At 57.8% G+C, this 24567-nt stretch overlaps 1 protein-coding gene across 1 annotated transcript; it reads left to right on the plus strand.

The window, feature by feature from the left end:
* Positions 1–1676: 1676 nt before the first annotated feature.
* On the plus strand, positions 1677–23506 carry FOXO6 (forkhead box O6). The gene is made up of 2 exons (XM_021673367.2): positions 1677–2593; positions 21319–23506. The coding sequence occupies exons 1-2, from the start codon at positions 2180–2182 to the stop codon at positions 22585–22587; spliced, it is 1683 nt and encodes a 560-aa protein (XP_021529042.2). The 5' UTR covers positions 1677–2179; the 3' UTR covers positions 22588–23506.
* Positions 23507–24567: the final 1061 nt, after the last annotated feature.

Below are 24567 nucleotides of genomic sequence, written 5' to 3' on the forward strand. Positions count from 1 at the left end.
CCAGGCATCTGCAAGCAAGGCCTGCTCCCACCCTGGGGGATGAGGAGGGGTTCCTCCAGCCCCAGCCCCACCCCCACCCTCACCCTTGGCCCTGCTCCTCAGGTCCTAAACTGGAAGGAAGAAATTTTTGAGAAAGGAAGCCATCTCCCATGGCCTGGGCTCAGCCCTCCCACTGCCCAGAGATCTTTGCATCTCCAGGCTCCCCAGGAGCAAGGTACTGGCTGGTGAAGAAGTCGGGATCTTGAGATTCTAGTCCTGGCCATGCCACCTGGGCAAGTCGCCTGCCCATCCTAGGGCTCAGTTTCTTGATTGGCAAAATAGGAATATTGTGCTAAAGGGGGACAAGGTGTTGCTGGTAGCTCAACAAGCAGTCTGGGCAAGCAGAGAACAGAGACAAGTGTTGGGAGTTGGGGGCTAGAGAAGGTGTCAGGGTTAAGTTGACATTTGCACTGAGCTTTGAATAGTGGGAGAATCTCTGATGAGGGCCTTGAGAAGGGAAAATGGTGCCTTAGGCAGAGGGCATAAATACCCTGAGCAAAGGCCAGCAGGTGCAGTGGTGACTGGAAGCCTAGCTCAGCAGCCTGTAGGATGAAGCCATAGACTGCCCAATCTCTCAGCTAGCCTCGCCCTTCTGAGCTCATGCAATGATCTGATTAGCATCTGACTCCTGACGAGTGAGTCTATGCAGTAGGGGACCTCATTTGTTTCGATTGCTGTTCTCACTGTAGAGCCCTGGACAGTGCCTGGTGTGCTAGAGGAGGTCAATAAATATCCAGGAACTGAATGAGAAGCTTCCCTCCAAACACTATGAACTTCAGACAAGTGCTTGTTCCAACAGCCGCGGTGAGGACCTCCCACAGACTCTACAACAGTGGTTTGCAAGTGCGGTCCCTCATGCATCACCCGGGAGCTGGTTAGAAATGCAAAGTCTGGGGCCCCAACACAGACCTGCCGAATCGGAAACTCTGGAGCTGGAGTCCAGTAATGTTAACAAGCTCTAGGGGATGATTCTGCTCCGCGTTAAACTTTGAGAACTGGAGCTCTCAAACTGTGTCCACAGGCACGATGAAGAACACGTTTGCGGATGGAGGAGCGAGAATTGTGGCAAACCCTGGCCTAGGAACCCAGGTATTCTTGACGCATTCTTTTTCCCCAGCCCAGTCCAGGGCACAAAGAAGAGTAGCGAGTTCGATCATTCTCCCTCTCAGGTTCCTGGAACGGAGACTTGGGAACGTCATGGGGGTCTAGAAACAGAGGGCGGGCATTCCTCTCCAGAGTAGAAGGCGGGGCCAGTGCTCTGAGCCCCGCCCATCCCGTTGCCCCGGGAAACCCCAGGTTGTAACAATAACCGGTGACGCGCTTCTGGGAGGGAGCCTGTCGAGCCCATGGGCGGGACAGTCCAGCCACGGACCAATTGGAACGCTGGGGCCCCGCCCCCTAGACCCCCTCCGCGCCAAGCAGGGGGCGGGGTCGCGCCCGCCGCTCCGCCCCTGCTCCGTAGGCGGCGCTGTTGCTTGCAGGGGCTGCGGCGGGGTCGCCCCGAGCTGGGAGCTCCGCGTCCCGTCTCCCAGCTCGCGGGAGGGGCACCTGGGCTGGTCGAGGTTTCCGCGGCCGCAAGCGAAACGCCCCGCCCCCTCCCGCGCCGGGCCCGCCCCCTCCCGTCCCCCGCCCATCCCGAGGTGCTGCCGGCGCTGAGCGCGGCAGGCGCGGGAGCTGGCGCTGGAGCCGGAGCGGCGGCGGCGGCGGCGGCATTCACGGGGCGGCGGCGGCGCGGGCTCAGGCACCGGCTCGGGCTCCGGCATGGTGCAAGCCGGCCTCGTCCCGGGAGAGCGGGGCCCGTGCGCAGGGCCGGCGCCCGGGGAGCGGCGGCAGCGGCGGTGGCGGTGGTGGTGGCTGCAGGCGCAGGCAGGCGGCAGGTGCTAGAAGCCAGGCTGGGCGAGGTGTGTGCCCGCTGGGCTCCCGGGCCGCCGCCCCCTCACTGCCCGGGTCTTTCCCTCCCTTCGTGTTCCCCAGAGCGTCCAGCCCCCTACCTCCGCGCCTCGGCCCATGGCGCCCCGCGGCTGAGACAGCGCCGCCAGAGACCCCTCCCGCGGGCCTCCCCGGGGCGTGCAGATCCCGGAGCCGCCCGCCCACCCTCCGCGGAGCCTCCCTCCCCTCCTCGCCCGAGCCGGGCGGGACCATGGCTGCGAAGCTGCGAGCGCATCAGGTGGACGTGGACCCGGACTTCGCGCCGCAGAGCCGGCCGCGCTCGTGTACCTGGCCCCTGCCGCAGCCCGACTTGGCTGGCGACGAGGACGGAGCGCTGGGCGCAGGGGTTGCCGAGGGCGCCGAGGACTGCGGGCCGGAGCGCCGGGCGACGGCCCCGGCTATGGCCCCAGCGCCGCCCCTGGGCGCGGAGGTCGGACCGCTGCGGAAAGCGAAGAGCTCCCGGCGGAACGCGTGGGGGAACCTGTCCTACGCCGACCTCATCACCAAAGCCATCGAGAGCGCCCCGGACAAGCGGCTCACGCTCTCGCAGATCTACGACTGGATGGTCCGTTACGTGCCCTACTTCAAGGATAAAGGCGACAGCAACAGCTCGGCCGGCTGGAAGGTGGGGGCGTCCGGCTGGGGAGGGGGCTGGGGACGCCGACTGGGGCTTCCAGGGGCTGCTAGGTGCGCTGGGCTCCAGGCGGGCCGTCAGGAGGAGGGCTCTTTGGCACCCCCAGGGGTCACAGAGTGTGCGCCCAGGGCGTGGGGCCGGCCAGCGGACAGGCGGGGGCGTACTGGGAGCAGCTGTGTGCGTGCTCCCTTGCAGGGTGGGATGTCTGGTGGGGTGACAAGGGACTGTCGCTTTGAGGCGTCCCCAAGGAACGTCCCCACCCTGTCCTTGGGGGCATAGCAGAGGAACCCATTCCCAGGCCGCGGACATTGGGGAACCTCCCCCTCCTCCCCCTAGTCTGCTTTGTGTGACTCTTGTTTTACCCTTTCCTCCTTGGCACCCTTCTTAGAGCGCTGGAATAATGACTTGGGGCCAATGCCGGCTTTCCCTCCCAAATCTCTATCATTTCCCTTCCTGGAGCTGTCCTCAGGGTGAGGAGTGTGACCATGGGCCCATAGTTCTTCTTGTGGTGCCAGAGTTCACCCTAGAGCACTAACCAGCCTGGGGTGGGGAACTCGGCAGGTGACCTGAGATCTGAGTTCTCCATGGGGTGGCTGCTGCCCCTCCTTACCTAGATCAGGATGAGGGTCACTGGTGATGACCCCTGCTGGTGTGAGGACAGGGTGTTGAGAGCTGGAGATTTGTCTGTGCCCACCCAGGTTGCTTTTTTCCACTTCCCTGACTGTCTCAGCCCAGATGCATTTAGGGCCTGGGGGAGGGGCAGGGGTACCCCAGGGAGGCCTCAGAGCCAGCCAGTGGAAAGGGGGGAGCCATCTTAGGAGGGCACAGAGGCTTGCTTGGATTGTGGCCTCTCGACCCAGCTCCTCCCTTGGCCATCTTGTTGGAGAGTGGTGATAATCTATGCCTTTGGGGGAGAGGAGGCTGGAGGGGTGCCTGTGCCTAGGAGGTGGGCTGTCAGCATCCCTGTGGGAGGGGTGGCCTCTGTGAGGGATATCAAGGGAGGGGGCTGTGCCCTGTGGTACCTCCATGCTGGGTCAGAGGAAGGAGGTGTGCCAGTGGAGGAGGGGAGACTTGTGGGCATGCACAGCTCTAGATGCCCAGGGGCAGCATTGTAGAGCCAGGGTGTCCTGCTCTGGTAGCCCATAGCTCTCAGGGTTAGTGCTGGCAGCTTCTGTCCCTCACCAGCCATGATGGGGCAGGAACACCATTGGGAGGAGCAGTCCAGGGTCTCTTTCCACTTCCCCTCTCCCATCCACTTGGGCTAAACCCCCACCAGAACACATTTCTCCCAAGTGTGTCCTGTGCTTGGGAATCGCTCCCGCTTCCTTGCTCCCCATGCCCTGACCTACTCCTCCCTGTAGATATGTTCACTGTCCTCAAGGTTACAGAGTTCAGATGCCTCTTCCAGGACTTCCCTAACCCTTTTTAGCTAGCTTAGGACTACCCCTTCTCTGGCCCTCTCCCTGCTGGTAGCGAGTTTTAGTCATTTGTGTTCTGTCTCATTTCCCCTCTCTACCCTGTTTTTGGAAGACAGTGGCAGTGTCAGAGCTATGCTGTGCCTACAGCACCCAGCATGCAGTCTTGACACCAAGAAACCACCTGTGTGTGTCTAGTGGGGAACTGAGTGGATGGTGCAGGATGCTGAGGCAGGGCACAGTACATTGGACCAGAGAGGGCTGGGAGGGCTTCTTGCAGGAGGTGTAGCTGCAGCTGGGCTTGCTGAATCAGGCAGGATGGGGAAAGATGGGGAAAGATGGGAAGAGGGACGTGATGCTGGAAGTCAGGGGAGAACTGCAGTTCATCGAAGGTCTTGGGGCCAAGCTCTGTGAGAGGCACCTTCACACATCTTCCTTTAGTGCTCTCAGCAGTCCCTCGAGGTGGTTTTACTGTGATCATTAACAAGGAAGGCACTGAGGTCCATATTTAGGCGTGAACTGGTCACATGGTTAGTAGATGGGAAAGCTGGAATCCAATCTATGTGTGTCTACCTCCAGGGTCCCCAAGCACCTCTGGAACAGTGTCCTGCTGGCAGCTGGGGGTGGGAGGGGCACACGGAAGGCTTTTGAATATGGGCAAGTATAAATCCTAAAACGTGATTGAGAATGTGCTTGGAGATAGTTTAGTCCCATGAGTTCATTTCTCAGATGGTGAGACTGAGGCCGTGGAAGGGGATAGGAGTCTTGCCAGGGCATCAACTAGCAGCAGGCCCTGGATGAGGGCCCAGGCCTCCCGTCTGCCCATTGGATGTGGTTTCCACTGCACCACACAGCTAGGGACACACCGATTCTCCCTGCGCCTGGGCTCGCAGTCACAAGCTGGGCATTGGAGAGGGAGCCTCAGGCTTGGGCTCCTTACCTAGGTTTTGGCAGAGACCACTCAGGCACTGGAAAGGGGCCTGCCCCATGCTGTCCCCTTCCACCTCACCCTCTACCCAGCTCCCCAGGGAGCCTCCTTCCACGATTATTCCTGGAGCTTCCTGCACTGCGCCCCTTCCCCATTCTCAGTCATTTCCTCCAGGGGCCTGGTGAAAGAGCTATCCCAACTCCCATCCAGGCACAGGTTGACACACAGAACACATCAGGTGCCAGGCCTGGGATGCCAGACCTCTCCTCATTCTCCTCCCCTACAAACATTGCACTTGGATCCCTGGGGTGTACCAAACCCTGTGTTAGATGGGGTGGAGGACTAAAGGAGAAGGCATTGATTGGATCTACTTCAGAATGATCAGGATTCAGCCAGTTCCACACCCAGGCCTTGTGTTTTGTAGATAGGAAAGATTGGGGGTGGGGGCAGGGCTGCGGTAAAGGGGAGTTAGATACCCTGGGGGAGCCAGGGAGGTCCTCACAGAGGAGGTGGCACTTGGTCTGTGCTGCCTTCATTGGGGAGGGGAGAATTTGGGAGATACAGTCTTCCAGGAAGTATTGACTGCATTCCCAAAGGCAGGGAGGTGAAATTGTGCATGTCTGATTTGGGGGATGATCTGAGTGTGCCAGGCTCAAACCGAGGGTGTCCAAGCATGGCAGGGAGGTGGCACAGCAAGGGTAAAATGGGCCAGATCAGGAAGGGCTGACATGTGTGGCCTTATCCCTGTGTTCACATCTGTGATGCAGGGAGGTAGCTAAGTGGTGCAGGACTGGAATTGGAGAAGACAAGACCAGCAGCAGGCATGGGACACCCAGTTCAGGCTGAGGCCTAGAGAGCCTCGGCTCATTACTGGGAACCCAACCAAAGAGGCTGGTTGTCTTCCCCTCCAGGCTTAGGATGGGGGCTTGGATAGGTGGTCGGTCTCCATCTGCAGTGTCCCAAGACTGTGAATATCCAGGTAGAGCCTCCTACTTTCTCTCAGGTGCTCCAGTCTCACTTTTCCTTGGCCCTGGACTCCTCCGGGAAGCCTTCCAGCCTGCTCTGAGTTCTGGTGCTCCTTCTACTTAGCACCCCTGGAGTTGTTCTGCCTGCTTTTGTGTTTCCTGGCTGCCAGCTCCATTGGGAGCTCCCAGGCCAGGCATGGGCACCTCCCATTTCTGTCCCCAGAAGAAGCACAGTGGATGGGGACTTCCCTTCTCTCCCAGGGGCTGGAGCAGCCTGGCTCATGAGAGGTGGGATCAGGAGGGGTGGCGCCACCCCCATCTGGTCCAGTAAGTTCCAGGTGGGGTGGGGCTGGAAGGGAGGGACTGATCTGAGAGGCCAGGGGCAGGGTCCTGCTACAGCCCTGAGCAGCGCTGTCAGCTGAAGCCACCCCTTCCTCCCCCACCAGCCTGCTCCAGCAGGGCTCCCTCCTCCTTTGTCCTCCGGGGATCCCCAGCCCCAAGGGCTGATGGGGGTGCGGGAGGAGGCGGTGTGAGCCCCGGTTGGGGGGTGTCCTCACCCCCCTCACTGCATAAGCCGCGGGGGGGGCGCTGGCAGCTGCCCGCCTCCTGGGCACGAGCCCGTGCCAGCCGCTCCTGGCACAGTTGCTGGCACGCCCGGCAGACTCCCACGGCCACCTGCTCACACCCACCCACGAGCGCTGGCGCGCTGCGGGCCCTTCCGGCTTCCCGGGCCTCCCGGCACCCCTCCCCCGCCGCCGTGCTTGGGGGGGCCACCCCGCTCGGCTCCCCGCGGAACCCCTCACTCTCTGCCGGCCCCATGGCAGCCGCCCCCGCCACACCCCGGGCAACTTGGGGAGCTGAGGAGGCGGGGCTCAGGGAGGCCCCTGGGTAGCCACGCGGCGGGATTGGAGGGGGCCAGGAGGCAGACAGACCGACAGACAGGGTGAGGGCCCCGCCTGCCACCTGGCGCCGCTCCAGCGGGACGATGGCGGGCAGCGCCGTGCCAGGCGGTAATTGCAGACAGACTAATTTAAAGAGATGAGACGGTTATTTTTAACTCGCGTTAAGGTAATGAACGGCGCGGGGGGTTTGCGGGTTCAAAAGTTCAGTGCCCCCACCCCCCACTTTCTGCGGGTCTGTGGGGGCCCCTCTTTGCAGGCCCTGAGGGCTCCAGCCAAGGGGCTGACTCGAGGGAGCAGGGTTAGGAACTGGAGAGGCTCTGTCAGAGGGGTGGGAGGGCTGAGGGGGCCACGACAGAGGCGCCCGGTGGGGTGGCCCAGAGCACTCCATCAGACCCTCACCGCCACCAAGGCGGGCTGGCACTCCTGTGTTTCAGGTGAGGAAGTGACTTGCCTTGAGGTCGCTACCTCCGAAGTGGTGGACCTGGGAATTGGACCCCAAGCTGAAGTTTTTGAACTATTGGGTAGGATTGAGGTGGGGCGGGGGCTAGAGGGAAGGGCTTGTTTTGGACTCTGAAAGGGTTCAGGGCTTGTTCCCTGCAGCCTGCCTTCCCGGTCTTTGAGTAGCAGCTAGTGGTAACCACCACATGGGGTCCTGTCTGTGATTTGTGAGGGTTGAGGGGTAGTCAAGTACTGGGATGTGGGTGCATCAGCTACAGCAGGGGGAGCCCCTTCCTCACCTGTTTCCCTTACCTCCCAGGGACTCACTAGATCCATTTCCCAACTGCAGCTTACCCGGCGTGGGGGTGCCTGGGAAACAGGAGAGGGTGGGGCTGCGCCTGCCTATACGTTGGTGCCTGCCCCCTCGAGTTCAAATCAGACTTGGGTTCTCCAAAGAGCTGGAGAGTCCTGGAGCCCAGTCTCTGCACCCCTGCCTCCTCCCCTGCTCACCCCCTCTAACACACTCCTGGTGACTGGAAACTCGCCCTGTCTGGGATTGCCCATTCTGTTGCAAGACAAGTCTCTCTCTATTTTTTTGAGGCAAGGCCTCACTCTTTCACCCAGGCTGGGGTGCAGTGGCATAGATCACTGCAGCCTCGACCTCCTAGGCTAAAGTTATCCTCCCACCTCAGCCTCCTGAGTGGCTAGAACCACAGGCATAGGTCATCCCACCTGGGCTAATTAAAAAAATTTTTTTTTTGTAGAGACAGAGGTCTTCCCTATGTTGTCCAGGCTGGTCTTGAACTCCTGGGTTCAAATGATCCACCTGCAGCCTCCCAAAGTGCTAGGATTATAGGCATGAGCCACCATGCCTGGCTGCTAGATGAGTCTTAAAGCTTTTAGGACTTATTTCCTTCTCCCCAGCAGTGTTCCATTCCCTGTCAGCATCACACTGGGAGTCCTAGTCCAGCCGTTTGGCATCATTTGGAGTCAGCTGTGGAGTCAGGAGTAGGTAGGGGCTGGACAGAACACCTGTAGGGAACCTGATACAGTGCATGTGTGAGCTGGAGCAAAGCTGTCTCCCGTTCTGGTTCTGTGTTCTCATCTGTGTCCAAAGGGCCTTAACTCCGTCTCTGATAGGTTCAGTGCTGTAACTTACAAACCCACCGGTTCTAGGAGCCATGAGGGGTTCATTGGACAGAGGGCACATAGTACTGAGAGGACTTCTTCCAGGTGGGCTCATGTGAGTACAGGTGTGGATGGACTTGAACTTGGGACTCCTGTTTAAAGATGCCTGTCCTGTCTATGGCAGTACCCAGGTGGCAAATATGCTCTGGGTACAATGAAAGCAGTGTTTATGGTAGTTCCAGCTGGCCGCAAGAGCAGGCAGATGGGGGTTCAGGGTGTTGGGTGGGCATGAGCTCAGGCTCTAGGGCCTGTGTAGGGCTCTCAGGGGGACAGCTGGATCTGGAGTACCCCCTTCTCCTGGCACCCTGGTTGCTATAGAAACCAACTCCTGTTTGGGAGGGTTTGGCTGTTTGCTGCCTCTCCCCACCCCCCAACCCATATGTGGAGGTGGGAGGGGGGCCAGGTGGTATGTGGGGGAGGGGCCTCCCACACCCTCCCCCCAGGGCCTCCCTCTCTGCAGAGAGAAACCTTTCTGGTCTCTAAGTCGGGGTGCCTCTTATGGAAAGGAGAAAGAGAGGTAAGAGAATTGATGTCTGGGTGCTAGGCAGTCAGTGGGCAGTTCACATAAACTCTCTCATTTCACCCTCCCTGGATCCTGCAAGGTACACATTAATAACCCCATTTTGCAGTTGAGGAAATGGAGGACCAGAAAAATGAAGTCATTTGGCCAATGCAGTATAGCTGGGACAGGCAGAGCCTGGGTTTAGCCGCAGACCCGTCTGTCTCTGCCACATTTCTCCATCTCCCCATGCTGGTGCTGTCAACTCCACATGCCAGCCAGCTAGCCCTCCTGCCCCCAGGCTCTCCTACTCCAGAACCCTCCTGGGCTCCTCAGTTCACCTGGGAGCCAACCAAGTCCAAACTGCTCTGTTGGGACCCATAGGCCCTCAGCCCGCCTTGTCCAGGCCCTGCCTTCCTCCCACTTTTCCCGCTTCCTCTGATCCCAGGTTGCCCTGGCATTGCCACCTTCACACCTGACACTGGAGTTCTCAACCCACACCCACCGCTGCTATCACATGGTCACCAAGGCACCTATTGATTCTCCTTGGCCGATCCCTCCAATGCCCCTCAGAAACTAGGTGGGGTTTTGGGTGGTTTGAACAAAGACCACCTTCCAGTTGATTCTGGAACCCAGCACTTCTGACTGAGAATTCCTGCTTCAAGTCCTCAGTTGTTTGCAACCTGGCTGATGATCACAGTCACCTAGAAGCTTTCCGACAACACAGACTTCCAGTCCCCAGCTGAGACCCTCTGAATCAGGCTCTCAGCAGGTGGGCTCTGGAATCTGTGTATGGCTAGTGAGAGGTCATTCTGAACCAACACCTTAGAGGGTGGCTTCTTGGCCCCTTGCCTGTCCCCCCCATCTCCTCCTCCCAGTGTGGACCAGCTTCTTCTCCAAGCAGGTGCCCAGGTTGAGGCTATGCCCCTCCTCCTTGCTCCTTTTGGGTCCTCCAGAGATCTGAATCCCAGGCAGGCAGCACCAAGGGACTGGGCCACCACATCAACATCATGCAGCCACCTCATGGCTTATAAATCACGCTGTATAGGATGTGGATGAAGAGAATGGAGCCACAGCCAGGGCTGATATGATTTGCTACTAGGAGCCTTTGCTGCAGGAGGGAGGGAGGGCTACCCTGGGCTCCTGCAGTCCCTTGGCAAAAGGACAGAGAGCCCCGGGCAGCCCCTGGGGGCAAGACCAGAGTCTATGTGGTTGTAAATACTCGGGAAACCTCTCTGGAACTGGAATGGTGAAACTGAGAGTCACAGCCCCTGCTTGGAGAGCTCCCCGTACGGTGGATGAGAGAAGAGTAGTGTGTATATAGCTGCTTAATCCAGTCCTGGGGCCTTAGTGGGACACTCAAGGCCTGGCCACCAGCCCTAGCCACCCTCCCATCTTCTGACCCTTGCCTTAGCCACACTGAACTATTCTAGCTCAGGATTCAACCTGCCATGTGCCATTACATACATTCTTTCATTTAATTTCCCAGCAACCCTGTGAAGCTGGTAGGGTTACTTTCCCCATTTTGTAGGTAAGGAGAGGAAGAATGAGAAAAGTAAGCAGCTTGAAGAGTACCCTACTCTTAGTGGCAGCAATGAAAACTCTCCAGGGCTAACTCCACCCTAGGCCAGAGCTCTGACCTTCCTCCCTTCTGTCCCTTCCCCCTCCCAATCATTGTCTGTCTGTTCTCCCTTGGAGTTTGGCCCTCAGGCTGCTAGCCTGGGGAATGGCCCTGGGGTCCCTGCCTCCCATTCCCAGATAGAGAGCTCCCTGAGGACCGGGGCAGACCAGCCTGATGTTCCCCTGATCTGCAGACCCCAGGGCTGAGGCAGCTCCCTCCATTCCCTGTGATCCAGGGCTACATTCACTGGGTACCTACTCTGCAGGGCTGCTGGGTGGGGACTGGACTGACTCCTTGACCTTGAGATCCCAGCCTGCAGGGGTCAAGCTAGGGAGATAAAACGAGGACACTGACTCTGATGCAGGGTAAAAGCTGCTCAGGGTCATGCTGGAAGGCCAGATAATGAGCTGTGAGTGTTCGGAGGTAGAGGAGGGGAAGGGAGACAAAGCAGACCATCCCAGGCTCTGGGCTTCTCAATGCGAACCCTCAATGGGAATGACATGGGCAAAGATCACTCAAGGTGCTATGGGGAGTGGACAGGAGAGAGAGGCTGGCCCAGGTACCCAGTGTTGGCCTGCTACTGGGGTCCAGGGGAGAAAATGAACCTGAGATAGGGCAGAGGCCCAAAGAGTCCCAGATGCCAGGCCTGACATAGGGAGCACCCCTCGCTGCCTTGAGAATCCCTCAGGTGAGTTGCAGCCGTGTGTTTAGGAGTCTTGGAGGCAAACAGGAGGGCAGAACCTAGCTCTGTTTACCCTCTGCGTAGCCTTGGGCAACTCTGAGCCTCAGTTTCTTCATCTACGAAATAGGATAATAATAGGGCCTCCCTTTCCTGTCCCTGAGATCGAGGTGTCACATACTCAGGATGTCCAAGCTCCCTCCTGCCCTTAGGTGGGCCAGCTGCTTTCTGGCCTCCGGAGCCTTCCAGTGGCCTTGGATGACAAGCAGGCCAGGTTTTAGGTGCCCCATTTTCACAGATGAAGGAAATGTCTTATTTAAGGTCATGCTTGAACCCAGGACTGTCTGCCCCTGGACACTGGCTCCTCTTTGCCCCACTGGCAAGCTGTGTGACCTTGGGCATGGCTCTTCCTTCTCTGAGTTTCCCTCCCCCAACACTCTGGGAAGCTGTGAGGCCTCTTCCTTCTCTCCCCTGTCCCCTCCCTCTGTCCTCAGCTGGCCTCCTCCTCCTCTTGTAACCTGAGCTGGGGCCCTGGGGGAAGGGGCTTGCCCTCTGCCTGAGGCACCTGCCAGCTGAACAGATGTGCAGAGATGGAGGGCCCCGGGAAGGGATTGAGGGCTCTTAGCCCGACAAGGCTGGGGCTGGGGCAGGCAGTGCTCAGTACACCCTACCCTGGCCTCTGGCCTCTGCCCCTAGGGCTTACTCTGAGCACTTGTTCATTTTTCAATGGACATTCAAGTGCTCCAACATGTCCTGCAAGGACCTCTCAGTCTCTAGGAGAAGACAGATGGCAGATGAGGGCTGGTGCCCCGGTCTGGATGGGCTGCCCTGGGCTCCTGGAGCCCCTTGGTGTGGGGACAGAGGGCCAAGGGTGGCTCCTGGGGGCAAGGCCAGTGTCTGTGCGGGTGGCCATGCCCCTGGGAGAGCAGATGGTTCTCTTGGCACCATGCCTACTCTTCCTCTTTCTCCCCCAGGAGCCAGCCTGCAGGGCTGGGGCACAGCTGCTGAGCCCTCCCCAGAGCTGGGCTCAGGGCAGGGCTGGGTGAGGTCACTGCAGCTGCTCCCAGGGCCTGGGGCAGGGGAGTGGGGAGGTGCTGCCTGCAGAGGGAGGGAGGGGCTCAGACTGAGAGGAGAGATGGAAAAGTCTGAATGCTTTGCATTTAGGAATTCTGTTTAATCCTGGATGAAGGAAGGTTTGTGAAGGGGTTGCTGAACCAGTGTGGACAGTCCCCTGCCCCTACCCCAAGCCTCACCCTGGAGCTTCTGCTCGGCTTCGGCTCCTCTTTGGAGGTTTTTCAGGGCAGGAGGAAGAGCAAGGGCCATGGGTGCAAATTCCTGCACCACCACTTACACTGTGCGACCTCGGGCAAGTCAGTTTGTCTTTGGGAGCTCCAGTTTCTCATCTGTAAAATGGGGACAATAAATCAACCAGAGGGTTGTTAGAAAGATACAAAAATCAACCAGAGGGTTGTTACAATAAGCTGATAATTTTTGAGTGGCAGCATATGGTCAATATCTCGGAAGCAGCAGTCCTTCCCCTCTCACTGCCTCATTTTCCCAACGAGGCAGGAAGTACTGAGGACAAGTAGGGAGGTGGCAGAGGCAGCAGGAGCTGCAGGAGAAAGCATCCGGGGCGGGTCACACAGGACCCTGGTAGGGGGAGGGCAAGGCTTGGAGCTCTGGCCTGAGATTTGGCTGAACAGAAACTACACAGAAATGCCAGGCCTGAGCAGCTCATGGCTGCTGAGGGTTCCATCCTATCTGTTGACTTCCTGTGAGCCAAGGATTGCCCCACAAAGTTCAAGTAGGAAGGCCGGCTCAGATGCCATTTTACTCTGGTTGCTGTTGGATCTCTGCAGGAGCACTGAGGTGGTAGCATCTATCTTTGCCTAGGGGATGAGGAAGGTGCCACAGAGCTGGCCTTGATGGAGGAACAGGAACTGGTAGAGCAGAGAGAGGGACAAGAGTAAAGGGAGTAGTTTGCAGAGGCACAGGGATGGTGACGTCCACGGTAGCTGGAGGCCCAGATGGCCCTGAAGGAAGGAGGCGATGAGGTTGGAAGACATCAGAGGGCTCTTTACTATCAGTCTGGGATTGGACCCAAGCCCATGGGTGACAAGAATGGTCATTGGAGCAGTGCGAGGCTGGACTTTTGTTGGTGGTTTACTTGCTGCCCAGCCTGGGTGTGTGGGCTCTGCTTTCTCTGGGGGGTGCCAGAGCCTCATGCTTTGCTTTGGCTATTGGTTCCTCCTGGCCCCAGGCTGCCCACTCTGGGATCCACTGCTGATCCTGAGCCCACTCACTTGGAGACATCTGTGGCCCTGTGCCCCCACCTGCCCTTCTATCCCTTCTCCACGGCAGACCCTCATGCCGAAGATTTGCACATGGCCTCAGGTCCCTGGCATCATTCAGGTTGCCTCTTTCACCAGGGAGAAGCCTGGACTGAGAACCTGCACTTCACCTCAGATGGCAGGGCAAGTCTGTGGCTCTGTCTAACACAGATGTGTGTTCCAGGCTGGAGCCCCAGAGTGGGGTGGGGGCAAGGGGTGGAACAGGGAGTCTCCTGGGGCTCTGAGACAGGGAAGGGATGACATTCTTGACATGCAGGATCTCATCCAAGGTCCCATATGTCCCTGTGGATGTTGGGATTGTAATCCCCATTATAGTGGAGGCCCACAGTCACATCGATGAAGTTGGGATTTTATCCCCTTCCTTTGACCTCTCTGTATGCAGGAAGGAAGGGCAGGAGGGAAGGAGGAAATGGGAGTGATAGAAGGGATCAGAGCCCTTATCATAGTCCCGAAGGTGGTCACTGCAGTAACAATAGGTGCTGGGTCATCGTCCCCATCAGGTAGTCAGGGTTAGTCTCCTGAGGGAGGGGCTGGGCTGAGCCTTTGACTGTGGTGGAACCTGGACAGGCATCCATACCTGATCTTGGGCTTGGGCTGCAATGGGTGGACACAAGACCCAGGGCCACCCTTGGAGGATCCTGGAAGACCCCAGGTGCCAGGGAGGCCAGGAGGTAGCACAAGATTGGTGGTAGGTGGGGCACAGTGCTTGTCTCCTGCCTCTGATGAAAGCTAGGAGATTTTCGGCTTGAGCGTCAAGGTGGAGGTGGCCACTGGGGTGGACAGCAGAGCAGAGTGTCCCTTGCCACATTAGGGGTGGGTGTGGGAAGAGCCCTGGTTTTAGAATCCAGTATCCCTAAGACCCAAGCCTGGCTCCATCATTTCCCAGCTTTGTGGCCTCATGAGTCATTTAACCTACCTGAGCCTCAGTTTGCCCCCTTTGTAAAATGGCAGTACCTACTCAAAGAATGGTTACCAGGATTAAAGGAGCCTAGCCTATGCTGGGCATGTAGTGGGTGGTGCCCTTTTCTGGCTTCAGCATTTGGATCACATGCGAGTGGTGTGCAGGAGCTGGCTTGCAATGGCTCATGAGGCTGATCATGCACACCTCCTCCCATTTCTGCATTCAGTGACGTCATGTGGCAGCTTAAAATTGGCTATGATGTGAGTATCCATACCACAGAAAGCAGCAAAAGCTACAAATCAAAGCAGGTGTTTTGTTTTTTTTTTTTAACTTCCAGAAGAGCTGGCTGCTAAATATTTGCCAACACACCACTGAATGTGCCCCAGGAAAGGTAACTTCCTCCAGCCCCACTGCCCAGGATCAGAAGAAGATGGCACAGAGATGGCCAGGCATGGTGACTCACACCTGTAATCCCAGCAGTTTGGGAGGCCGAAGCGGGAGGAACACTTGAGGTCAGAAGTTCAGGCCAATGTGGGCAACATAAAGAAACCTTGTCTCTACAAAAAATATAAAAATTAGCTGGGTGTGGTGATGCACACCTGTGGTCCCAGCTACTCGGGAGGCTGGGGCAGGAGGATCACTTGAGCCCAGGAGGTAGAGGGTCCAGTGAGCTATAATTGTGCCACTGTACTCTAGCCTGGGTGAGAGACAGAGACTCTGGCAAAAAATAAAAAAAATCAAGACCCTAGCTCAAAATAAATAAATAAAATAAAAAAAGAAGATGGTACAGAGACCATGAGTCCACGCCCCAGAATCCATCCTGTGGGCCCTCTGGAGCCACAGTAGGACAGAACAGGAGGCAGGGCAATAGCAGAGTTCTGGCTTGGCCAAGCAGCCTGGAACTCAAAGTCCATGGCCCCTTCTGGGCCTGGAGAAATTGGAGGTAGTTATGGCACCAGGCAGCCCTTGTAGGTGTGGGACAGCAAATTAGGGGACCTCTCTTTTCTCTACAGTCTCCTTTGGCCTACAGAGATCTGGCTGGCCCTGGCTGGAGATGTAAGATTAGATGAGGTTGAGCTGTCAGAGAATGAAGCTGTGCTGGGAGGAGAAATGAGGTTGTACTGGAAGATAAACGAGGTTGTACTGTCAGGGAATGAGGTGGTACTTGGAGGCAAGGTGAGGCTGCATTATTAGATAAATGAGGTTGTACTGTCAGGGGATGAAGTGTACTTGGAGTAGAGATGACGTCCTGCTGGATCAGTCAGGTTGCGCTGTCAGAGAACACAGCCACACCACAGGAGGAAGGAGAGTGTCCGACTTGGAGGATAAATGAGGGTGTCCTGCTGGATAAATGAGGGGGCCCGTCAGGTGAATGGAGTGCTGTTAGCAAATGAGGTTGTACTTGCTGGATAAATGAGACTGGTGTGCTGGATAAATGGGGTTGTGCTGTCAGGTAAATGCATTACTGCTCGTGGGTGAAGGGCGTCCTGGGAATAGATGAGGGTGTCCTGCTGGATAGATGAGCTGCCACCACCAGATGGATCAGACCCTGTCCATGAGGGAGGCGCCATCAGCAAGGACGAGGTTATTCTGTTCCCACTGGGGCTCCTAGAGTGTCTTCTGGCCCAGGAGAGACCTTGGTGTATGCCAGCCCTGGGTTATCCAAGTGTCTCTGGGGAGGGCAGGCGGCTGTATTGTGTGCCCTAGGACCTCTCCACCCCCAATGGATGCCCTACCCCTCTCCCTGGCTCCCCTCAGTGGATCAGACTGCTGTGGACATTCTCGCCCCACTGCCTGCTTCTCGCCCCACTGCCTGCTTCTCACCCTGCCTGTGTCTTGTTTCTGCCCAGTTTGGAAAAGCCCCTATTATGTGCCAGCCAGTCTGCCCAGTCTTATTTAATTCTCTCTACAACACAGTATTACTCCTCCTTGTACATCCACTTTCTCTTATTCATTCATCCATCCATCCATTCATTCATTTGACAAACATTTAAGTGTCTAGTACGTACCAAACGCATGAGGTACAGTTAAAAAAAAAAGATAAAAATCACTGCCCTCATGAAGCTTATATTCTAATATAAAAACAGAGGACAAATAATGTATTCATTTAGAACGTGGTAATTGCTTTAGAAAAACATAGAGCAGAATCAGGAGGCCAAGAAATTCCAGGGAAGAACAGTTTTTAAGAGCGATCAGGATGGGCCTTGTTCCAAAAGGTGACATCTGAACAAAGACTCGAAGGAGAAGAAAGATCTCTGTAGATATCTGGGGGCAGGTGGGACCCTGCCTGGCAGGTCTGAGGATGGGAGGAGGGATGGAGCGGGGCATCTGCACAGTCACTGAGGGTCTTGTGGGCCACGGCAAGGCCGTCGTTCCTCACTCTGAGTGAGATGGAGGGTGTCGGAGGGATCTGGGCAGGAATGGGCAGGAATGGACATGATCCTGTTTATTTGAAGGGTCACCCTGGCTGTTGCGAGGAGTGCTGTAAGGAATCGAGGGAGGGAGCAGGGAGCCATTTGAGGACTGGAACTTGAAAGGATCTTGCCCTAGGGCCCAGCACTCACGGGTGATGGAGCTGAAACTGGAATCCAGTTCCAATGCTAGAGCTGATGTACTTTGCCCTACTCTAGCCCCCTCCCTTGGTGGGGAGTCCCCGGGGTTCTGGGCTCCCTGGCACAGGTTCTGACGGAGAACAGGGTAGGCATGAGATGTAACCCACTGTCCTTTCCCTCTATCCCCAGATGGTCTCCCTTGGGCCCTGAATCAGGGAGGTCCTGACTCCCCTAGCAACATGCTCCAGGTCTGGATGTAGGTGTGGGAGACATGAGGCCCCAGCAGCTGGGCCCAGCTCTGGGCACCAGGGGAGCCCGGGCATGCCAGGGCTGTGGCTGTGGTTGTGGTGGTGGGTTGCTAGGCGACTCTAAGAGGGAGCCCTGGTTACTGCTGCCTGGCAGAGGCATCTCCCTCCTCTGCCTCTTTCACCTCCTCCATGGCCTCTGGCCCCCCAGGAGGCCTTGTGGTATGAGCCAGAGCTGTGATCAGTGCTTGCCACTGGATCTGGCAGGGAGCTCTGATTGGTACCAGGTGGCTGGGCCCTGAGGAGCCAGACTAGGCTGCAAAGCCTGAGCTTCTCTCATGGGGCACAGCCCTGCAGCACACCTGGTTCAGAGCCCAGCTCAGCAGTCAGAGGCCTAGGTCCTCGCTCAGCTCTGAACCACCTCGTCTGACCTTAGGCAAGGCATGGCATCCCTCTGTGCCTTGGCTACCCCATCCATCTTGCCTGCAGAATCCTCCCCAGGAGCTTCATCTTCTGTGAAGAAGGGTTCTGAGTGCACGGGGATCCAGGTACTCCTGTCCCCACCCTGATGGCTTGAGTCTGTAATGCTTAAATTTTGCACTAAATCTCATTTACAGGAAGAGTTCCACTATTTAAGAAAAATGTTTGAAAACCTCTGGACTGAATGATTCTAAGGATTTTCAGTGTCAAACTGAAAAGGTCCCGAGTACAACTTACCCATCTCCTTAGTTTACAGTTCAGGACACTGAGGGCCCCAAAGAAGGAGAAACTTCACCTAGGTCAGGCTTGGTGGAGTGGGAGGAACACTGGGCTGGGGTTGGGAGCCTGGGCTTACATCCCTGCTCTGCCACCAGGCCTTGGACAGCCTTGGGCAAGTGCTTTCTTCCCCCTGGGTTGGGCCAGCCATGGTTTCAGGCTGAGGCTTGAGCTCCAGGGGTACCTGGCTGGATATGGGACAGAGCAGGGAAGGATACAAACCTTCAGAGGCCTTGAGCTTGTCTTTGCGGTATCTAAAATATCTGAATAACGTGTATAAAGAAAATGTGGATGGATTATGAAGTATATGCAAAATTCCCTTGAATTCTAAAAAGGAAGCTTAGACTTGCAGGAAATCCTGACCTGCGCAGATGCCCCCAGACTTCCCCTGCTGCCAGCTTCTAGGGATGGTTTACATGGAACGTTTGAGGAGCACTGGATACTGGCTTCCTAAGATTCTTCGGGATTCTCAGACCTGTTTCTTCCACAGGAGAATGTGATGTCCTTTAGACTTAGAATAAAGACCAACTTGCAATCCCAGCACTTTGGGAGGCCGAGGCAGGTGGATCATCTGAGGTCAGGAGTTCAAGACCAGCCTGGCCAACATGGTGAAACCCCATCTCTACTAAAAATACAAAAATTAGCTAGGTGGTAATGGCACACCTGTAATCTCAGCTACTTGGGAGATGCAGGAGAATCGCTTGAGCCTGGGAGGTAGAGGTTGCAGTGAGCTGAGATCACACTACTGCACTCTAGTCTGAGCTACAGAGTAAAACTCTGTCTCAAAAAAATAAAAATAATAATAATTAAAAAAAAGAAGACCAACCTGAAATCAATACCTGGCATAGCACTTAAGCTGTGTGACCTTGGCAACTCACTTAACATCTCTGAGCCTTACTCTCCTGTTATGAGGCAGGGATCACAATCTCTGACTTGTATGGAGTTCAACTAATGATGACATGAGATAAAGTCCTTAGAGTGCCCAGGGCCGAATGGGCAGTTGCTGGCTAGGTGCTGGTACCTGGAACTGTCCTTTCTCCAGAACATAATGACACTGATAAAGTGGTGTTGCCTGAGTGACCACCAGCTGGAGAAGTGAAGAGGTGGGAGGTGGAGCCTCTTGTAAGCCAGACAATCCTATGGGGGAGGAGAACTGAGGCCTCCTAGGAGCCTGAACACAGGTGTGGGGGAGGGGCTGGGGAGCCAGCTGCAGGGGTGGGAACAGGAAGGGGGTATCTACTTGAGGGAGCACCGCTCCCTAGGGGCCCAGCTCCCCCTCCTCTCAGGGCCTCAGGAGAATCAGGAAGGGCAAGGCTGGCAAGTCCCAGATGTTGCCTCCAAAGGCCAGAAAGTGCCAGAGATAGGGAGCCTGGGGCCCTGAGGAATCAGGTCGTTGCCTGGAACTGGGGGTGAGGGGTGGGAGGGTACCCTGGGCAGCAGGAAGGACCCCTCCTCCCGGAGACAGGTGGGAAGGAGGCAGGAGGGAGAGCCCTCACAAAGCTGTGGCTATGAGTGTGGCTGGGTGGATTCACAGGTTAAGAGTAGGTCCATGAACTGGGCAGAGCTCGAGTGGTACTTAGCATCATTGCCTTTCTGTGGGGCCATGGGAAGTTACATCATGCCTCTGGGCCTCCGGTCCCCAGTGCATGAAATTGGAGAATGCCAGCTTCCCAGAGTTGTTGGTGCCCAGTACAGTTGCACTCAAGGCATGATATTAAAGAGATGGAAACAGAGCAGGTCTGTTGGGAGACCTACGGGGTGAGGTCTTCTGGCCAGAGTGAGGATATAACCAACATTTATAAACACCTGGTGTACAAACACTTATTCGTGCGCATGTAATGATCTTACAGCCTTAAGAGGTAGTTACTGAATATAGCCCACTTTTTCAGTCGTTCACTGAGGCTCACAGAGACTGAGTAAACAGCTCATGGTCATATAGCTAGGCAGCCAAGGAGCCAGACATCCTGCCTGGCCCTCTGATACCCAAGCCCCTGCTGTTTCCATAGCAGTACCTGGACCAGGAGGTTGAGGCCACCATGTAAGAGGCTCCAGAGGTGGGGTGCGGCAGGCCCAGCCAGAGTTCTACTCCAGATTCCAGTGGGGCCAGTGGACTCCCTGCCTTCCTCTGTCCTCAGAACAGGCCTGGCAAAAGCAGGCAGTGACATGGGGAACACCAGACACTGGCACAGCAGAAATTAAAAAGAGGATATATGCAGAGGTGGCAGAGGCGAAGCCCAGGGAGGAACCGGGGGACAGCAGAAGAGGCTAGGCCACCTTGGGCAATCCCCTTCCTCTCTCTGAGTCTAGGTCTTCTGGTGTGTGAATGGGGACTTTGCCGCACACTTTGTGGGGATTTTCTGAAGGCTCCACCAGGAAGGGGCTTGGAAGGCAGGCAGGTGGGTCAGGAGAGGGCAGGCTGCAGCCCAAAGGACAGGCAGGAGAGCTGAGCTGGCCTAAAGGTGGGCACTGAACACAGGTGGATGCTGAAGTCTCCATGGCAAAAGGACATCTTTTGAGGGGACTGCTGGAATCCAAGCCCTCTGTGGAGTTCACAGACCTCAGAGGAGTTGGGGTGATCCCTCTGAAAAGTCTCAGGCCTGTACCCACGTTGGGGACCCCCGGCCTACTCTGCTTGTCCTGGCCAGGTCCTCCCAGCAAAGGGTTAACAGTCTTCTCTACCTGCAGTTGCATTTTAAAGACACGAAATTAAAGCAGGTAATTTATTCTCCCCACACACGAAAGAGCAATTAGTTCTAAACAGGGCTTAATCAGTCACCGCGAGATTGATTTCTGGAGCCCTGGGTTTTCGGGCTCCTGGCGCCATGCCAGGCTGGAGAGGGAGGGGGGCGGACAAATGAGCCGCGGCGGCATAAGCCCTTACGTAATCTGCTGGGGGCCCTGGCAGCCTGGTTAGCCCCGAGTGGGGCTTGGCTGAGCTGAGGAGAGAGGGTCCTGCTCCCTGCTGCAGGCCCCCCGCAGGCGCAGAGTAGCCCACAGGATTGGCCATGACCCCAGGGAAAGGCTAGGCCCAGAGCTCTGGCCCCACCCTCTGGGCAGTTTCTGTGTGGGGGTGGGGCGGGATGGGGGTGCGGTTCTAGGGCAGAGGGTGGGTACTCTGGGTTTGTCCCAGACGGTACTTACACCTGTCCCCTTCTTCTCTCAACCCCCTTACCTCATCTTCGTCCCTACCTCCCCCTCTTCTTTCCATCACGTCCCCTCTTTCCCCATGGCTTCCTCACCCCCGACTCCCACCCGCGCCCTTGTCTCTGGCCACAGAACTCCATCCGGCACAACCTGTCGCTGCACACCCGTTTCATCCGCGTGCAGAACGAGGGCACCGGCAAGAGTTCGTGGTGGATGCTGAACCCCGAGGGCGGAAAGACAGGCAAGACCCCACGGCGCAGGGCCGTGTCCATGGACAACGGGGCCAAGTTCCTGCGCATCAAGGGCAAGGCGAGCAAGAAGAAGCAGCTGCAGGCGCCCGAACGAAGCCCGGACGACGGCTCCCCGGGCGCGCCCGCCCCGGGGCCGGTGCCCGCCGCAGCCAAGTGGGCCGCCAGCCCCGCCTCGCACGCCAGCGACGACTACGAGGCGTGGGCCGACTTCCGCGGCGGCGGGAGACCCCTGCTCGGGGAGGCGGCTGAGCTGGAGGACGACGAGGCCCTGGAGGCCCTGGCGCCATCGTCGCCGCTCATGTACCCCAGCCCCGCCAGCGCGCTGTCGCCGGCGCTGGGCGCTCGCTGTCCCGGGGAGCTGCCCCGCCTGGCCGAGCTGGGAGGCCCGCTGGGCCTGCACGGCGGCGGCGGCGGCGCGGGGCTGCCCGAGGGCCTGCTGGACGGCGCGCAGGACGCGTACGGGCCGCGGGCCCGCTCGGGGACGCCCGCCTACTTCGGCGGCTGCAAGGGCGGTGCCTACGTCGGGGGCGGGGGCTTCGGACCGCCGGCGCTGGGCGCGCTGCGCCGCCTGCCCATGCAGACCATCCAGGAGAACAAGCAGGCCAGCTTCGCGCCGGCCGCCGCGCCCTTCCGCCCCGGGGCGCTGCCCGCGCTGCTGCCGCCCCCGCCGCCCGCGCCTAGGCCCGGCCCGGTGCTGGGCGCGCCGGGGGAGCTGGCCCTGGCGGGCGCGGCCACCGCCTACCCCGGCAAGGGGGTGGCCCCATACGCGCCGCCCGCGCCCTCGCGCAGTGCCTTAGCCCACCCCATCAGCCTTATGACGCTGCCCGGCGAGGCGGGCGCAGCGGGCCTGGCACCGCCCGGCCACGCCGCCGCCTTCGGGGGCCCGCCCGGAGGCCTCCTGCTGGACGCGCTGCCGGGGCCCTACGCGGCCGCCGCTGCCGGGCCGCTAGGCGCCGCCCCCGACCGCTTCCCAGCCGACCTGGACCTCGACATGTTCAGCGGGAGCCTCGAGTGCGACGTGGAGTCCATCATCCTCAACGACTTCATGGACAGCGATGAAATGGACTTCAACTTCGACTCGGCCCTGCCTCCACCGCCGCCGGGCCTGGCCGGGGCCCCGCCCCCCAACCAGAGCTGGGTGCCGGGCTGAGGGCCGCCTCCCGCCCTCGGGCGCCCTGTCCCGTTCCCTAGGGGCCTCTGTTTTCCCATCCCGATTCCCGGGTCCCCGCCCCCGACTCCAGCTCCCCGGGAGGACCCAGGAGGCGGCCCTAGCCCAGCTAGGGACCCCTCACGGAGGCCGACCGCCGGGGAAGGGGAGGGAGGGGCCGGGGCACCCCAGCACTCCTGCCCACACTCCTGAGATCCTCCCCCTCCTCCTGGGCAGGAAGCCTGGGAGAGGAGGCTGAATTCCAGGCTGGCTGGGAGTAGGGAGGAGCAGGGTGGGCCGCCTGGTGTGGACAGTGGTCGGGGAAGCCAACTAGGAGATATGCCAGGGGGCGTTTCCAAATCTTCAGTTTCATTTGCGGAGCCCTAGCCGTGACCCCGCGCCCACCCCAAACATGGATCTGATTCCCACTTGACACACTTTCCCACTGGTCTTAGTCTTACCCACCCGAAGCCAGCAGCCCTCTCCCGAAAACTCACGCCTACCTATCCATCCACCCTGAGCAGCCCTCCACCCCCAAATCGCCCTCCGACGACCGCCACCCCCAACAGTTCAGCCTCCCCCTCCCATCCCTGCCGGCCCTCCCTTCTTCCTGCCTCCGTCGGAGTCAGTCCCTCTCTTCAGCCGCCCCTACCCCCTAGTACTGGTCTCAGCTTCTCCAGCGAGCCTCAGCCTGGTCTACCCCTAACCCCGACGCCCCTTTCTCCGCGCCAGTTCTGGCCCTTCTCCCATATTTATAAGTGTCCGATCGGGGCGGGCGGTGGGCGCGGCGTCCCCGGCGCGTATCGTAGGCAGTGTACCGTGGCCGTGCCGTCAAGAGTGTGCGTGTGCGTGTGTGCCGTGTCGAGGCTGTGTAGAGTGCATTGTACAGCATATTTTCATGAATAAAATTGTTTTAAATATTTCCCGCGCCTTGGGCTAGCGGGAGGGGAGTGGTGGCGGAGGATAATTAACAGGGAACTTGGGGTCAGGGGGAGGGTTCCTGTGTCTGAGTCACTATTGTGGCTTTGTGTCTGGGTACTTGTCAGCCTTTGCTACACGAATGCTCCTCTGTCCCGCACACACTGGTTAAGCGCCTACTGAGTTTCCCGTACCTAAGATGTGCTTTGTGGAGCTCTGCACCTGTTTCTGTGAACACGTGCATGCAGGAAGTTTTGGCCCAGGAAAATGCATCCTAAATAAGCCTCAGAGATTGGGAGAGGATGCACAAATATTTACTGAGAATCTTTAGTGCCAGGCTCTGTGTTGGACGTGAGTTTTGTTCCCATTGCACAGATAAGAAAAGGTCAGGCCAGGCGTGGTGGCTCATGCCTGTAATCCAAGCACTTTGGAGGCCAAGGCGGGCGGATCACCTGAGGTCGGGAGTTCAAGACCAGCCTGACCAACATGGTGAAACCCCGTCTTTAAAAAAATAAAAAGAAAAAAAAAGAAAAAGTCAGAGACAGAAAATGACTTGGGGAGGTGGGTAGAGATGGTGACAAGAGAACCCTTTGAGGTGCACAGACTGCTGTTGGAATCCATTTTCTGCAATTTGCCAGCTGTGTGACCTTGGGAAGATTTTCAACCTCTGAAGCCTTGTCTTCCTGGACTACAGCATGGAGTAGTAGCATCCATCTCATAAATTTCTATGAGGCCTGAGAAAAGGTATGTAAAGTGCTCAGCACAGGCCCTGCACTCATTCATTCCAGGAAGACTTGGTGAGCACCTGTTAAGTTCTTATACTAAGCATTGAGGCTGCCCTAGAGCAACATAGTCTCTACCCTTAAGGAACTTAGAGGGTCCTTAGAGGGGGGAACAGGTCTAGATTATAGACCAAAGCTGTGATAATTGGAGGAGGAGCCCAGGAGCTGTCCTGGGAATGAATGAATGAATGAATGAATGATGGGGCAGCACTCATCTTGGACTTGAGTCAGGGAAGGTGCCTGGAGTGGTGCTACCTCAGCTAAGCTTGGTAGGAGGAATTGG

The sequence above is a fragment of the Aotus nancymaae genome, unplaced genomic scaffold (genome assembly GCF_030222135.1).
Source record: "Aotus nancymaae isolate 86718 unplaced genomic scaffold, 86718_ANA_hifiasm-v0.15.2.pri h1tg000007l, whole genome shotgun sequence".
Classification (NCBI taxonomy): domain Eukaryota; kingdom Metazoa; phylum Chordata; class Mammalia; order Primates; family Aotidae; genus Aotus; species Aotus nancymaae.

Coding starts and splice junctions, on each gene's coding strand:
- FOXO6 (XM_021673367.2), top strand. CDS start 2,180: ATGGCTGCGAAGCTGCGAGCGCATCAGGTGGACGTGGACCCGGACTTC. Junction 2,594..21,318: donor ACAGCTCGGCCGGCTGGAAG/GTGGGGGCGTCC, acceptor CTCTGGCCACAG/AACTCCATCCGGCACAACCT.